Raw genomic sequence first — 15,224 nt, 5'->3', positions numbered from 1 at the left:
TATTTTACAATAAAAAGGACATAATCAAGTTGAAACAGGAGCTTACATCAAGGGGAACTAAAAAAACCAATGCCTTCTCCTAAGTGACTACTCTTAACCTTTCTGAAGTTGGATTTTTTTCTATATCTGATTGTTTTGATAGAAAACTGTTAACTTTTTGGTGTCTCTTGGTAAGTTGGGACTCATGTATTTTTATATGTGTAGCTCATTCTTTTCCTTTTTTTTTTTAATAATTTATAAATGGAGGAATGAATTATGTTTCTTTTTCAGATGCAAGCCATACCATATACCATATTGCGTTCTACTTGTCTTGAATAAGAAACAGTTAGTCATTTCCAGTGTCTGTCAACTAGATACAAGTTCAGTTAAATGAGACATTTAAAACTTTAAGGACTGCCACTTACAGCAAGAACTTGCATTTGCTGTGCACTGCTCCCCAGCAACTTGTCATCTGGAATAAATCTGTTTATTAAGGATTTACAGAGCTCTGGAAAATATAGCAAGAAATCTGTGACTGCGTTCATGCTCTTCGAACCCACACAACATATTGTGAAATCAATATAATTTTAACCTGCATTCTTAAGTGTGATGAAGGTGTGTTTTGTTCTGTTGTCTTTTTTTAATGTCCCACTCACCTTTTCTCCTCTTATTTTACCCCTTACTCTGTTTCTTTTATCTTGATGTCTCTGATGGTCTTTTATTGCAATCAGTTAATTGATTGTCTAAAAGCCTCTCACTCTTGCAGAGGATTTTCTTCTTCCATGTGCTTTTGCTCTTGTGGTGTACTTGCTTTCCCTTTCTCTCATTTTTCCCCCACTTCTCGTCTCTCCCACTTAATCCCCACTTCTTTCAGAAGACAGTGGTATGGTAAAATATGTATCTGGGAAGCTGTGCCTTGGGCTAAAATATATCTACCCAATCTTTGAGTGCTTTATTTAAAACTATGGGAATGGTATCTCCTGTGGTAAATTTGATTCACAGGCTAAATGGAAACACTACCAGCCCCAATGATGATATTGATTGCCAATTACCTCTTAACTGCTAACATGTATGTGATCCTGGCTTTGCTTAATTGATTTCTATATAGACAACATTGTATATTTTAGAAATATTCTTTCCTGAATAAAATGTTACATATTCCTTTTTATTCCCTTTCAGACTATGTAGTCAAAATTGGTACTTGGTCTAGAAATCTCCAGAGACCACATTATACACAAGGAGTTCATATACATCTGTGTATAAACATTTCCATGAAGTTTTTACTTTAGAATTATATGTACTAAGGCATACACACACAACATCTGTGTCTAAACATCCTTGATTTCAACCATTTTCAAAGGATTTGCTTCATCTGAAAGGTTCTGATTGCAAATTTTATGCAGATACACATAAATACCACTTTGTCTAGTCAAGGGAAGTACAGAAAAAACCTGCAGTCTCAGAGCCTACGTGTACCTTGAAGTACTCACTCATTCTGTAGTCTGCAGCATGGCAAGGACTCATAGACCTAAATCCAGCAGTCTTGGTACGTTCATTTCTTCTTCATTATTTGTGCATTAGTATCTACTACCCAAAACTGACATCACTGTATACTGAACAAACACACAGCAAGAAGACCTTCTCCCAGAAAGTTTTAGGTCTGTCATACTGAATCACTGTACCAGCTACTAAGATAAAAAATGAACTCTACCCCAGTTGAAACCAGAACCAGGTCTAAGGTTAAGATTTGCAGAATTGCCTAATGTAATAAGAGCCCAAATACTCATTTTCAGCTTGTGATGTTACCTTTGTTGGAGGTTTTTAAAAGGCAAAGTAGTCTAAAGGAAGCAGCAAAACTCAGGGTAAAGACGAGATTAGTACAACAGTTTTACAGGTGAGGAACTGAGGCACAGAAAGATTAAATGATTTGCACAGTGTCACTCCTGGAATCTGAGCATTGCCTTCAGTTCTCCTGAGTTCCTCCATTCTGCACTACGTGCACCACCAACTCCAAGCCTTCACACAGCTTGTGCCTTGCTTGAACCACCCTTTATATAGTAAAGCCCTAGACAGACTACTTACATTTTCACTGTTAATGTCTGCCTCACTGGGGCAGCCAAAGAGTTCCCGTCTCAGCAAATTCCCATCGTATTCCAGGAATGTCAGGTAGAGGTTGCGGAAAAACTCCACATGCTTGTTTTTCACTCGGAGCTTCTTTGGTGAGTTCCAGTGAATCACCTCAGAGGGAGAAAAGAGAAAAGACATTCTGCTGTTAGAATACAGATTTGCTTTACATGCTCTTTTTATGTGTGTTCAGTTTGCTGCCCTCCTAAAAACAGAAGAAAAACAACCCACAAACTACAGACTTCCTTCTGCCTTTTTACAAGGAAAGCTTTGCCATGTCTTTCACAAGTAACTGCATACTCCAGAGGTGATATGCTTTTGAAACTCCTCCATGGAATCACCTGCACATGTGAGTGAGGGTACTGCTATAGTTTGTGAAGCAACATCTCATAAATGCTTCCACAACTCTAATCACGGAGCTGCTGGGTTATGGATTCTGCTGAACAAGACGGAAGGACAAGGGACATAGGGATGTAGGTATTAAACATTAATCTCACATTTCCACATGACTGTTTCTGCTAATGAAATTGATTCACTGTTTGAGGCCAGGCAGACTCCTCTCTGGTTAGTTATTGAGAAGAAAAAGCTTGAAACTAATTCCTATACCAATTTAAATAGTTCAAAAAGGACTGAATCTAATCTGACTTCCTTTTTGCCACTGCTTCGTTTAAACAAGACTGATCTCTGTTGCGTTAACACAACATAGCGATGCAGTACAATGCTTCACCCTTTGAATTCCAATTTCTAGCAGGTATTTATACTCTCCTAATGGAAGATGCTCACACTGGTCTAGATTTAAACTGTAATGCTGACATAAAGGGTCTGATCCTCATTTACATTGAGGCAACTTTGCATTGGTGCCAATGTGAACGAGAATGGGGCCCTAAAGAAAAACTAAGAGGGAGCCAGAAGGGGCTTGAAGGAACGATTTCATTTTATAGAGGCTATATTTTAGACATAAGAAAAAAAATCACCAAATACTTTGTATTCACTTCTATTCCTGTGACTTCTAAAGAGATTAGAAAAAAAAGTCTCCCTTGGGAGTATTTCCAAGTTAGGAGTTCTGGAGGTTCTCTGAATGCATTAAGTTAATTGTGTGAAGGCACTGTGTCACACAGAGCCACAGAGCTGCAGTGCCAGCTGCCAAGCTGGCCAGCTTTGCTCTGAACATCACATTTGTGGGAGGGAATACACAGAGCAGAAGCACAGCACGTAGAACAGAAGCAGCCCAAGGAAGATGAATGCCCTTGGTGTCAGCAACACAACTCCTCAGGAACAGAGAGCTCTCTAAAGTCATGGCATTTGTTGCCCAGTGAGCGGACTGGAGGAGGAAAGAGCAGGATGCAGCCTGAACTTTCCTATACTGACTTCAGCAAACAACAAAGTCGCTCCACTGAGTATTTACAGTGCCATAAAAGCTATGGCACTCTTCTCTTCATACCCAACACCAACGAAAACATCTCTTGATAAGAAAAACTTCATTCTTTCCTGGGATTTCACTGCTGAGGTTACTAGGATGTCAGAAAACATACAGGCAGTTAAAGTAAAGTAACTGTAGAGAAAAAAAGATAATTTCTGAAATTGGCAATTTGTTTTTTCCAGTTACAGGAACACTTTAAACAAAGATTATGATATATCTACATGCTGCATAAATTTGGGAAATTATTGGGACAAAAATACTTGCTGTAGGTATTTGTTCCCAGCAATACCACATTCTTTGCTGGTTTTACATTTGTCCATATGTTCAGAGGTGTAGTATAACTGTGAGGTAACATGTTGCTGCAATGTGTGGTGAAAATACAGAAGACCACAGAAATGAAAGGAGCTTTACTTAGGTAAGGGCGTAAACTTAAAATGACAGATTTTCTCCTTTGAAAAATGGATCTTCAAAATCTCCTTTTTCATCCATTGTATTTAACTGCACTAAAAGGCATTAATGCTTGGAAAAACCCCTCAACAACTGAATCTTGCCTCAGGGAAATGGGCACACATAAGAGAAGTACAGGGCTGAAGGATCCTAAAGGGTTGGTAAGCAGTTTTACAGGGTACCAATATGCATATTTACACACAGGCATAGAATGGAAATTGTCTGCTGGTAACTTGTACTTATTTAAGAGTAGATCAAAGGAAGCTAAGAAGTTGTCAAATGGGAAAAAAATACTTGTTAAGAAAAATCTCTTGTGTGCTCTCCATATTGCTCCTACACATCATGTGAGTTTCCTTTTGAACATCTTCACCCTGCTGAGCACTCTGACCACCCTGAGACCTGGAGACAGTGAGTAAAGATATGGCTAATGATGATAACCTCAGTAACTCTTACAGGACAGGCTCCCCGATGCTGCAGGAATTTCCTGTCAACATACACTGTGTCACATCAGAGCTAGGCATTTGTTGATGTCCCTACCCAGTTGTGTGGGAGATGATTTCAAACCCAGACAACTGCAGTTGTCAGTGCAGAGGCTCTTTGCTGCCGTGTTTCAAAATCTGTTGTGTGTAGAAGCTGGTAAGTGTCCAGGGTTTAGCTGGGGGTTCACATCTGATCAGATTTGAAGCGTGTCAGGATGCTGCATGTATACTGATGTCAGGGGAACCTGAAGTGAACTGTAGCTCTGAATGGAGCTGATGACTATCCAAAAAAGCTGATTTTTTAATCAAGAAAGACAGCACATGCCAATATATGTTAAAGATGATGTGTTAAAGAACATCAAGGAACTATGCAACCATCTGGATGACCTGACGTAGGAAAACCACAAAACAAGTCAGGCAAAAAACCAGGTTGCTTTTCAAATGTAACGCAATTAGAGAAATACTACGTGAGATATGAAAGCATAAAAAAGAACAGCAGGTTACAAAAAGCAACAAGACCCTAAAGCATTGATATACAACACTACATCCAAAGACCATGTTCTTTTTATGCAGTCAGCCCACAAACTCACCTCCAGTTCTGACTGTCTGATATGGTCTGTTGCACCACCAGCTACAGCAGAAATTGTGCAGGCCAAGACATTCTTGTATAGCCTGTCACAGGTATGAGTGAGGTACATGAAAAAGGCAATGGGCTGCACAGGTAAAGCTATGGCCACTGCATTTAAAAGTTTATCATGCACAACAGTAAATTGATTGGAGAAAAAAAGAACAGTTGGCAATAGGGACTATAGGGAAATCAGAAATAAAAAAAAGTCACTTTATTAGCAGACTGAGAAAATGTTATCTCCACATTAAAAAGAGAAAGTGAATCTAGAAACTAAAAAATCTCATTACTACAATATCCCTTTTCCAAGGCTGAATAGCACCATAATACTGCATTTACTTCTCCTTATGTTTTCCCTCCTAGTTTCTAAGCTATTCCAAAGCTCTGTTGGCTTACAGAGAAAACTACAGCTAGAAATATAAAATTCCAGTGCCATTAGCTGGATAGACACCTCAGGAAAAATGCTAGCCTTCAGGTTGACCTACGGATCCTTCCCACTCTTGATCACAGCCTCCTGAGAACTAATAAAAAATACACTTCCTTAATCTTCATTTAGCAATTTAAGTACTGAGAGATCAGAACTTAAAATTCCACATCTATTTAACACTTGGTTAGTTGTCATTAAACAACTTGGCACTATCTACATTTCCGTTAATACCATCCTAGTTAATCAGCAACCGTTACCACTCACTGATTACACACAGCCATCCTCCTGGAACACTTCCATACGCTTGTGGCCTGGTGAAACAAGCTAACTGCGCCAATAGCTCCCATTTATTCACCAGGTTCTGAACCAAAGCACGTAAACATTGAAACAGCTGGAGCCTCGTGGACTGGCAACGGGGTCTGAGATGGAAGGTAAGAGAGGATGTTACATGCTGGTGGGGTGTAGGAGGGCTCTAAGGTCAGTTATCTGAACAGAAATACACTGCAAACAAAAATCCTAAACCTCCTTACACTACCATCTGCATTGTCCTCTCTGAGGAGATTAAATATTTCAAACCTGATGTACAAATCACTAAACCGTAAGTGAATACAACATTACATACACTTGAATACAACATTATTTCTATAGATACCTTTAACCATTTTTTTCCCCTGAAGTATTTTCTCTCTCAAAAAGAAGTATTTAGCCAAATGTTTCCTTAGTCATTTTTTTACCCAAAGACACATCTTGGTAATTTCTCACTTTGCTTCAGCCCTTACAAAATTAGAGAGCACAGGATATCCTGTATAACTATATACCTTCTTCCCAGACTGAAGAGCAAGAAATAAGAATAAATTAAGCCTAAATTTCAGCCTAAAGAATTTTAATTTTGCAAAGCACTGAATAGATATGCTTAATTAAGCCCATGAGCACTTCACAATTTAGGTAAATAAGTGGTATTTTGTAAACAGGGAGCTTTCCTGCTTGAAAACTTAGACTCCTTGCTTAGGCAACCAGACACTTCCCATTGAAATCAACAGGAGTTAAACGTTCAGCAAATATGCACAGCAAAGCCATCTATATATGTCACTTTAATGCCATCTCAATCAGCTTTTTTACAGGCACACATTATTGAAAAGTTTAAATATGCCCCAAATCACACTGCAAACATGCACCACATGTGTAACTTATGCCTCAATTATACTTGTCTGGAAACTTTAAACTGTGTTTTATCAGAAATGAATGGTTTAATAAAAGAACCAATTTCCTCAGAAAGGTTTGTATTCTTCATAAAAAAGTTATCAGGGAGGTTTCAGAGTGACACTTCTGAACTACATGAGTGGAAGAGACTCAGGTTGGAGTAGCCGGCAACCCAGAAGTCCAGACACTGCTTTTTGGATGAGGGATTCAAATCCCTGCCCTGCCTGATTTAGTGCCCATGGTCCCAGGGATTACTTTACTCCCCAGCTTCCTGCCACTGCTGTATGGCAGTAAGCTGACAGACTGTCCCTGACTTGCACTTTTCAAAGTTCTCACTTTGCTCTCAAAAGGATTCTTCAACTTCTCTTCCTTCAACTCCTGTACCAGTGTTTAATGAGGCCTCTTGCCTGCAAAAACACCACTAATAAAACCATGATGCTCCCTGTTTGGCAAGGTGGAAGCACCTTACTGACTCCACTGCTCATTTAAAGGAGGGGTATGTTTAACTCTCTTGAGCCCTTACTCCCCTCAGTGTAGCTCTTCCTTTGTTGGTATTAAAAGGTGCAAGGCTGCAAAATGCCAGATTTGCTGCAGATCACTGCTGAGGTGTTTGAACAGCATGGGGTGGCTCAGGGACTGGAACAGAAAGCGGTGCAATAGGTCATGTTTGGGGCAGATTTGAAATGATTTATTACAGTTATGGACAAGAAGCTGTTCAAAGTTTTGTAAGCAGTATTGCAGAGTCATCCCAACGTGGAGGACATTCTCAGGGAGGACACAGTGAATCACAGAACACAATTTCCCAATGGGCAATTTATGAGGTTCATTATTTATCTATCTGCTGGTTTACTACTAGCTAGTTTAGTATTAGAATCAGTTTGAAAAGCCATCAGTAGGTTCTAAAGCATTTCTCTATATTGGAGACTGTGGGGAAAATTCTAGTAATTTGATACATTCCCATTAAAGAGTTCAGCATCTGATTTTTGTGATTGTGAATGAACAGATTCGCTGTGTGTAAATAGCATCTGTATCCTTGACAACCAGACTTCATGACTGACCCATTCAATGAGGTCATGATTCATTGTCAGAGGCATCACAATTCATTACCTTCTTTCATAGGGTTTTTTCTGCCATTTGGTTTGTGCCAAATCATAGTAACTGAGATTTCCTCACATACAGGAACAAACTATTAAGCAAAATTAAGCAAACACAGGGCCTAATCCAGCAAAAGCACAACAAAAATAAATGAAGTTCAGTTCCAGGCGGATTCCCCAAAGGCTCTAAAGCTCAGCAAGGCATGGTCCACAGCACACATACTTGTCTACTGACAATGTGGGGACTGTGTGAGGAGATGAGATGAGCAAGATAGACATTGGATGTCTACATAGAATGACGATTAGCACTTCCACATCTTTTGGCCAGTCTTCAATAGCAACTCCTGAGTGTTTTTCCAAGGTGTAAAAAAATGCCATGCAGAAAGAAACATCTCTGGCCTTTAGAGACTGCAGCTGACTCATTTGGCAAAAAGAATTAAAGAGCATCTGCTTTCTCTTAGTCCACTCTTTGTTTTCTATTAAAATTGTTCATTTTAAGATATTCTTGACTGATCTAAGCATGCTGAATACAGGTGCCTTTGGGAAAAGGAAAATTTCTGTAAGTATGACTGTTGACATAACAAAGCCCACAGACTTCAGTCTAGTTGTGCAGTGTGGCCTCTAGCACTGTAGAGTATGACACAGGAGTTAAGTAACTATTTAGATGAATAAAATTAATAAATTAGTCTTATTATGATGTTATTTTAGATAGCTATAAAATTAATGGTAACTAACAATGCAGAACTTGGTTATCAATATTTCTATTCTTATACCTCTTCCAAAAGAATCCCATATACAAGTCCTTTCAAATTTGCAGATGCTGCTCAGCTGCAGCAAGGAAGTAGAGTTCAGCAGCAGTCAAACATTTGACCTTCTCTAACATTAGACAGTACCAAAAAAACCCAAATCAATAAAAAGGATAGAGACGAAACTTAATGAGAACTAAAAAGAGAAAAAAAAGAATTAGAATCCTCTTCAGGCAATATAAAATATTCAACTGCTCCCCAAGCCTGTAAAAGCTGTGCATGAGTGTGAACAAAGCAGCAAAGAAGTGTTTATATCACCTCCCCCCCATCTATGAACATCAGTCAGTCCTGGGCATCCAAGTTCACTTGACACAAGTTTTTGTGTAAGAGACGACAAATCCTCATCTCCCATCAACTTTAAACCAGATGTAATTAAATCAATGCTCTTTCAGTCTGATAGTAGGAATGGACTCTTATTTGGCTGAGGAATACTTGACTGGGCCAGCTTTACCTTGGAATTTAAATCTCTCCATGCATTTCCTTCTTTCCTATGCTATCCTTCTCGATCCTCCAGCACAAATTTCACAATCTGTCTTTCTCTCACTCTTACCCTTGAGGTTTCTTTTCCTTCATTTTCTATTCCAGTCTTACCATGAAAGGTGGAATGTGCCAAATATATTGTGTCATACCATTTATATTAAATGTCATGGAACTGACTAACTTTGGGGATTTTAAGAGTATATTTTCTAACTTTGGCTAATGACATTTGTTGAAGTTTTTTTGGGAGGCTCATATACCAAAACAGCCAGTTTCTTTACAGAACTAGAATTTTGATAATTTTCATCATGCAAATTCACAACTTTAACTGGTCTGTGCTTTTTCATTTTTTAAATTGTATGAAGAATTTTAAACACTGCTGCCTGAGGGCAAGTTCTTTAACTGCTCAATATGGGAAGAGCTTTATTGAAACCATGGGGCTAATGTGCATTAGATAAGGCTCTGGCCTCTCTTTCAAAGCAAAGAATTTCAGTCCTGATGAAGTATTTAGGGGATGATTTTAGCAATGTGAATAAGTCCAGTTCAGTTGAAGAAATTGCTTATGTGTCTGCATCCCTTACTGAGTTAAATACCTCAGACCAGAAAATCAATGGAGAATATTACACATCTTAGACTTCACTGCTTATGCTCTAATGGAACTGACAGTGTGATACAGTATACAGTAATAAACACCCAAACCTAAATTATAGTTGTAAACATAAATTTGTTAATCGACAATGAGGAAGGGATATAATTTATCTTGAAGATACTTCTATCAAATGCTTACTCGTGGGTGTTACATATGAGCTAGATGTCCCACACCTGAAGCAGATTAGTTAATGCAGTCACTGGAGTCTGAAGAGTGATTTTCCTGATTAGTCATCTGATGACTATTTTGAGGTGAGCTTCACCAGTCTCCAAACCCACTCATGGGAATCCCAGTTTAGCTGTCTAAATATAGATGTACAGCAACACTGAAAGCACCTTATGGTTATCCTGCCTGCCCATCAGCTGCCTTGCCAAGAGGGTATCCTCTCCTGTAGATCTGTGTTTCATCTGCCAGTCCTATGTGGGTATCGGAGAGCACCTACAGTAACTCAGACTGTGTTCAGGCAACAGAACCAATCCCTAGATCCTCAGTTATTAGCTTCAATATCTTCTCCTCATGTAAATGTGTGTCTTAACCTTGTGCTGAGCACAATCTGACTGACTCAATGGAGTATATGAATTAATCTCAGCCTCTAATTCACAGAAAAATACTGTGATATCTCACGGGCAGAAGTATATTTTTCTGAAGTTCATCTTTTAGGAAATATTTTCCCTGCTACCACACCTTTCTGTTCACTTCAGGCCCTGCAATTGCTGTCACACATGATTCTCAGCATGAACAAAGAACCAAAGTCTCCACTAAGCACTTTGTTACAAGGCATAAAACTGTGATGCTTTTAAGTGCCTTGCTGATCCTGTCCTAAACACAGATCATAAACCATTTAGTGATTAGTATACTGACAAGTCTACTTTAAAAGCTGTAGTCTGTGGATCACACCTGAACAGTCAGTTGTGAATACTTTATGTATGAAATTCAAGCAATGCTGGCCAATTCTGACAGGTCAGTTAACCCATGTAGCAGAACTTCTCTCTCGGAAGCGCAGCTTTTGAAATCAGTGTGTTGAGAGTGACTGATTTTCTATTTTCATCCAGTATCTGGTATTCATATTGAACATTCCTGCTGTTACTCTACAAATTGCTCCAAGGGAGAACTTGGTTAGATTTAGGAAATATATTGTACCATGAGGGTGGCTAAACTCTGGAACATGGCGCCAGGTAGCTTGTGGAATCTCAGTGTTTGGAGAGTTGACACTCAGTGCAAAAGGCACTGAGCAACCTCAATTAAGTTGGTCTTGCTCTGAGTGGGGTTTGGAAGGTCTCAGACATCCCTTGCAACCTCTTTCATAGTTCTGTGTTTTTCTTTTTCTTTTTTTTAAACCTCATTTACTAAAGCATTCTCAAAATATAAATTAAGTATTCAAAGTTTAACTAAATTTTAAAATGAATCACCAAAACATACCTATTATTATTTACTAACATTCTGATGCCACTAATGTCTGCTGTGGTGAAATCTATTGCTGCATAGTCTTATTCTACATGTGGAAAAAGCTCAATTAAGCTTCAATTCTGAACTCTCTGCATGCTACATTTGAATCTGGTCTTTTGGACCACAGCACAACTGATGTTAATTTACCCCTATCTGTTGAAATCCATCCTGCTTTTATATTTTACTTGTTAATAAGGAAAAACGTGCTATTAAACTGACACTATAGCTTCATTTTATTAAATTACTAGGTTTCTGCTCATCCTTTTTTTTCAGGGCAAATCCTGGAAAATGAGTGTCAACGTGACTGGGTTAAGTGTATGCAAAGGCTAAATATGAAGTGTGCAAGGTCTTTACATTTCTGCTAATGTATTTCTAGCTAGGGTCCACCCAATGCTCTCTGTGAATTTCACTCTAATAAATGATGCTGACTAAAGAGTTTCAAACTTCCAGTACAAAAGAAAAGGGTTTGTATTCTTTATCTAGGAAGAGCTAAGAACTTGGACAGCAATAGGAGCTCAGCAGTAAGGTGCAGTGGCATAGGGGACAGATACAGAATGTAAGAAGGTGAAGCACTTTAACACCTTGCCAAACCCCAAAGCAGGATCCATCTTTGATTTTTCTAGTAGTCAAAATGCACAAAGTCAAAGTCACATTTCTTTCCCCTGCTTGGGTGTCCCTAAGAACTTTATGTGTTCATTTCCCCCCTACTTGAGGCACTTCATCCTTCTCAGACAGTGGAGTCTCGCATTCTCTGTCCCAAATGATACCACCCACCCAGCCTCCTGTGAAACCTACCTTCAGGTCAGACACATCTCTGTAGCACTGCTCGGAACGTGTGTGATCAGAAAGCTGCACATTCCAGAAACATGGGAGCTGGTAGACAAGGAAGGGATTTTGTTTGATGACTGCATTGAAGATATCCTAGCAGAAAAAAACCCAGAGAAACAGTTGGGTATGTTGTTTCTACAGTGAGGTGGTCTCAACACCTCCCCAAGCTGACTGTCCTTCTCCCTCTCACAGGTAGAAATTCAGATGGTGATGCCAGGTGAACTTTGCAAACCCTGCTTTGTAATTTTGTTTCCACGGAGGGTGCTATTACTCTAAGGGACAATATGTTGCTCTGGACAGGAGGAACAGTCTCTCTTGACATACAGAGCTAAGGGACTCCAGTAAAGTGTTCAAACATTTATCTTGTACTGCTGGCATGAGGTGTGGTTCCTCTTCTAGTCACCAGAGAGAGTAACAGTCAGTAAATGACAAAATACCTGCTGTTAGTAAGTACCACATCACTTTTCAATGAAGGGGATGAATGTGATTCTGGAAGATACGCTGTTTCAAGGTGAATTACTAGGTGGGATTCTAGCTAGCACTTTATTGTTGCAACCAAGCACTCGAGGTATTTCATGGAAAAGGCACGTAGAACAGATCTTCAGAACAGCCTACAGCATGAGGGACTGAAAGTGTTCTGTCTCTAAGCAGCCATTCAGTTGGAGAACTAAGTTACAAGAACAGTCTGTGGTTAAGGTATTATAGTAAGACATAAGCAACCTTTCTCCACTCTGTAAAATTCTGCCCTGTGCAGGTATTAGGACTCAGGACCTTACTGAAAACACAGTGAAGTTGCAAGAATAATTTTAATGAACTTCAGTAGCTTTTGGATCAACCTGCAAAGATGCTGTACACAGTGCACATCTCTACGGGCACAGTAAGCAGCACGCTTCCTTTGTGGTGACTGGTCATATACCAGATGTAGCTCAGAAGCAGAAGACACATCTAAATAAGATACTGTATTGCATTAACACTTGCTCAAGCTGTTGAGCAAGAATTACTGGTTCAGGTGTAGTATTACATTAACAGGGTTTCTGGGTTTAAACTGAGAGCTGTCAGGAAGCACAGATTGATTAACTACACATTTCTGTGTATAGGCACACTATTTCTTCTCCTGGCCTCAGTTTCCCATCTGTGGCAGGGAGACATCAGCGCTTTTGTCTTTACAGGGGTGTTGTGGTAAGAAGTACACTCAAAGACATCTGGGACTCATATGCTAGAAACAGTAATGAAATGTCTGGAGACTTTTAAAACTAAAGGCTGATTAGACAATAACCACTGGAAAAAGACAGTATATTTGGACTTCAAGTGTCTGGAGAGTTCTATGGTAAAGAACAAAGAACAGAAAATTAATGCATGAAAACCTTATTTTGTCTCTCTTATGAATCATCTGAGCAGAGATGGTAAAAATATCAGTGGAGTAAGAGAAACCTCGTCAGTAAATCTCCATTCCTCTCTTTCACTTTTTCCCCAGAATGATTCAACAAATGGTGACTACAGGCACAATATCTTTCCCCTGCCTTTTCCCCCATCTCATCCCCTCTCCCTTTCTTTCCTTCCTCAATCCATGGACTAGTGGTTACACAACATTCCTGCAATGTCCTACTCACCTGGTCAGCCAGTGAGGTGGATAACATGCTCATTAACTCCCGCTCTGCTGTGAGTCTCCACATCTGCTCCCATTTCATCTTCCGTAACTTATCGAGAAGCAGCAAGATAACCCCTGAAGGAAAACACAGAGCAGAGAACAAGAGAACCCATGTCACATACCAGTCAGTGCTCATCCTGTCTATGTGCTGATTCCGCAGTTAAAACAACTGAGCTGAGATCTATCAGTGGAAAGCACAGTCCTTACCCTGTGCTAACACACGAATTTGACTAAAAAGAAGCTTCAGGTTTCAAGATGCCACCAAGTAAAATTTTCCTGAGCCCCTGAGGCTGCAAAGAAGAAATGCAGAGATGACATACAGACAATTGCTAGGTCATACAGGTTTGCAAGAAGGCTAAAGTAGCCAAAGAGGAGTGAAACTGGAAAGAAAAGATCAAGAGAAGGATCTTGTATTTTAGTAGTCTCCTTAACTGATAAAGTCTGACTTCATTATGACATGATTAGCATTAGGATTATTCCTTACAAAATGTACCAACACAGGTGATTCATATGATGGAGGTTAGCTCCATCCAAAGGTCATTAGAATTCAGAAGAGAATTAGAAATATCCTACAAAAAAGAAAGAAAGAAGGAACCTCTTAACACTCAGAAATGACCTTTCCCACTCCTTATTTGGAAAAGCTACAGCCTCCAAGAGGATAATCTGTCCAGTCACTGTCTACTAGGGAAAGGGTAGAGACAATCCCTATTTATCTAGTATAACTCAATTTCTGCCATCTTCACATAGAATCGAGATCTGCTTATTCCAAAATCCCACTGTTTAAATTAATTTCTATCTGACCTGAAATCAAGATTATGCTGAGACAAAGAAAATTTTGTCACCACTATAAAACATTTTACTCAATGTGTGTGAGATGAAATCCGGCCCTTAATACTTACTGCATATATATATATATAGCAAAGGTAAAAGTGCAGATTTTACTCCACCTAGTAAGAAGTTAATCACCTGACACATCTGATTGCAATCCTTGAAACTTTTCTGAGGAATGATCAATGCTGGTTACAACCTAGCTTTTGAGAGGGCCTGTGATTAATGCAGCAAGTGTTTACAGAGCAGAACCCTCAGATCAGAAAGTTACACTGTAAGTGGGAAAAGAGGTACCTCAGCATGCATTGTTATTCCTCAGTTGCTTTCTGTCTGGCCAAAATCCCTACTATACAAGGGCAAACAGCAGAAGCAATGAAGCTGGATTGAAACATCAGCAAAACCTTTCCTACAGTGTCTCAGAAAAATCTGCTTGAAAAATTAATTCAGAAAGACTTAGATAAGAGCACTGTCGTGGGGAATGAATGCAAACTGAAGGACCACAAAGGAAGAGTACAGACAAACAGCAGCCTCTGAGGCTGACAGAAACTACCTAGTAAGGGCAATGATCGGTTCTGTGTTATTTCACATCTTCATTAGTGGAAGAGGGAAGTAAACAGAACAGCAATGACATCTGCAAATGACATTTAACAAGAGGTCTTACAAAAAATATCATGGCAACTGTAGAGAAACATAGCAGATACACAGAAGAATATGAAATGACAAAAAGCAGGCACTGGGAAAAGCTGC

The 15,224-nt window shown here is 39.3% G+C and overlaps 1 protein-coding gene across 1 annotated transcript in view; it reads right to left on the bottom strand.

Annotated features, from left to right (window-relative positions):
• The window catches only part of LARGE1 (LARGE xylosyl- and glucuronyltransferase 1), a 281,360-nt gene that overhangs the window by 38,275 nt on the left and 227,861 nt on the right, over positions 1-15,224 (bottom strand). Inside the window, 3 exon segments of the mRNA XM_050323702.1 lie at positions 2,062-2,217; positions 11,969-12,094; positions 13,612-13,724. Of these exon segments, the coding sequence (XP_050179659.1) occupies positions 2,062-2,217; positions 11,969-12,094; positions 13,612-13,724 (395 nt within the window).

This window comes from Myiozetetes cayanensis, unplaced genomic scaffold (assembly GCF_022539395.1).
Source record: "Myiozetetes cayanensis isolate MyiCay16 unplaced genomic scaffold, myiCay2020 scf3, whole genome shotgun sequence".
Lineage (NCBI taxonomy): Eukaryota > Metazoa > Chordata > Aves > Passeriformes > Tyrannidae > Myiozetetes > Myiozetetes cayanensis.
This window is presented reverse-complemented; position numbering and strand designations above follow the sequence as displayed.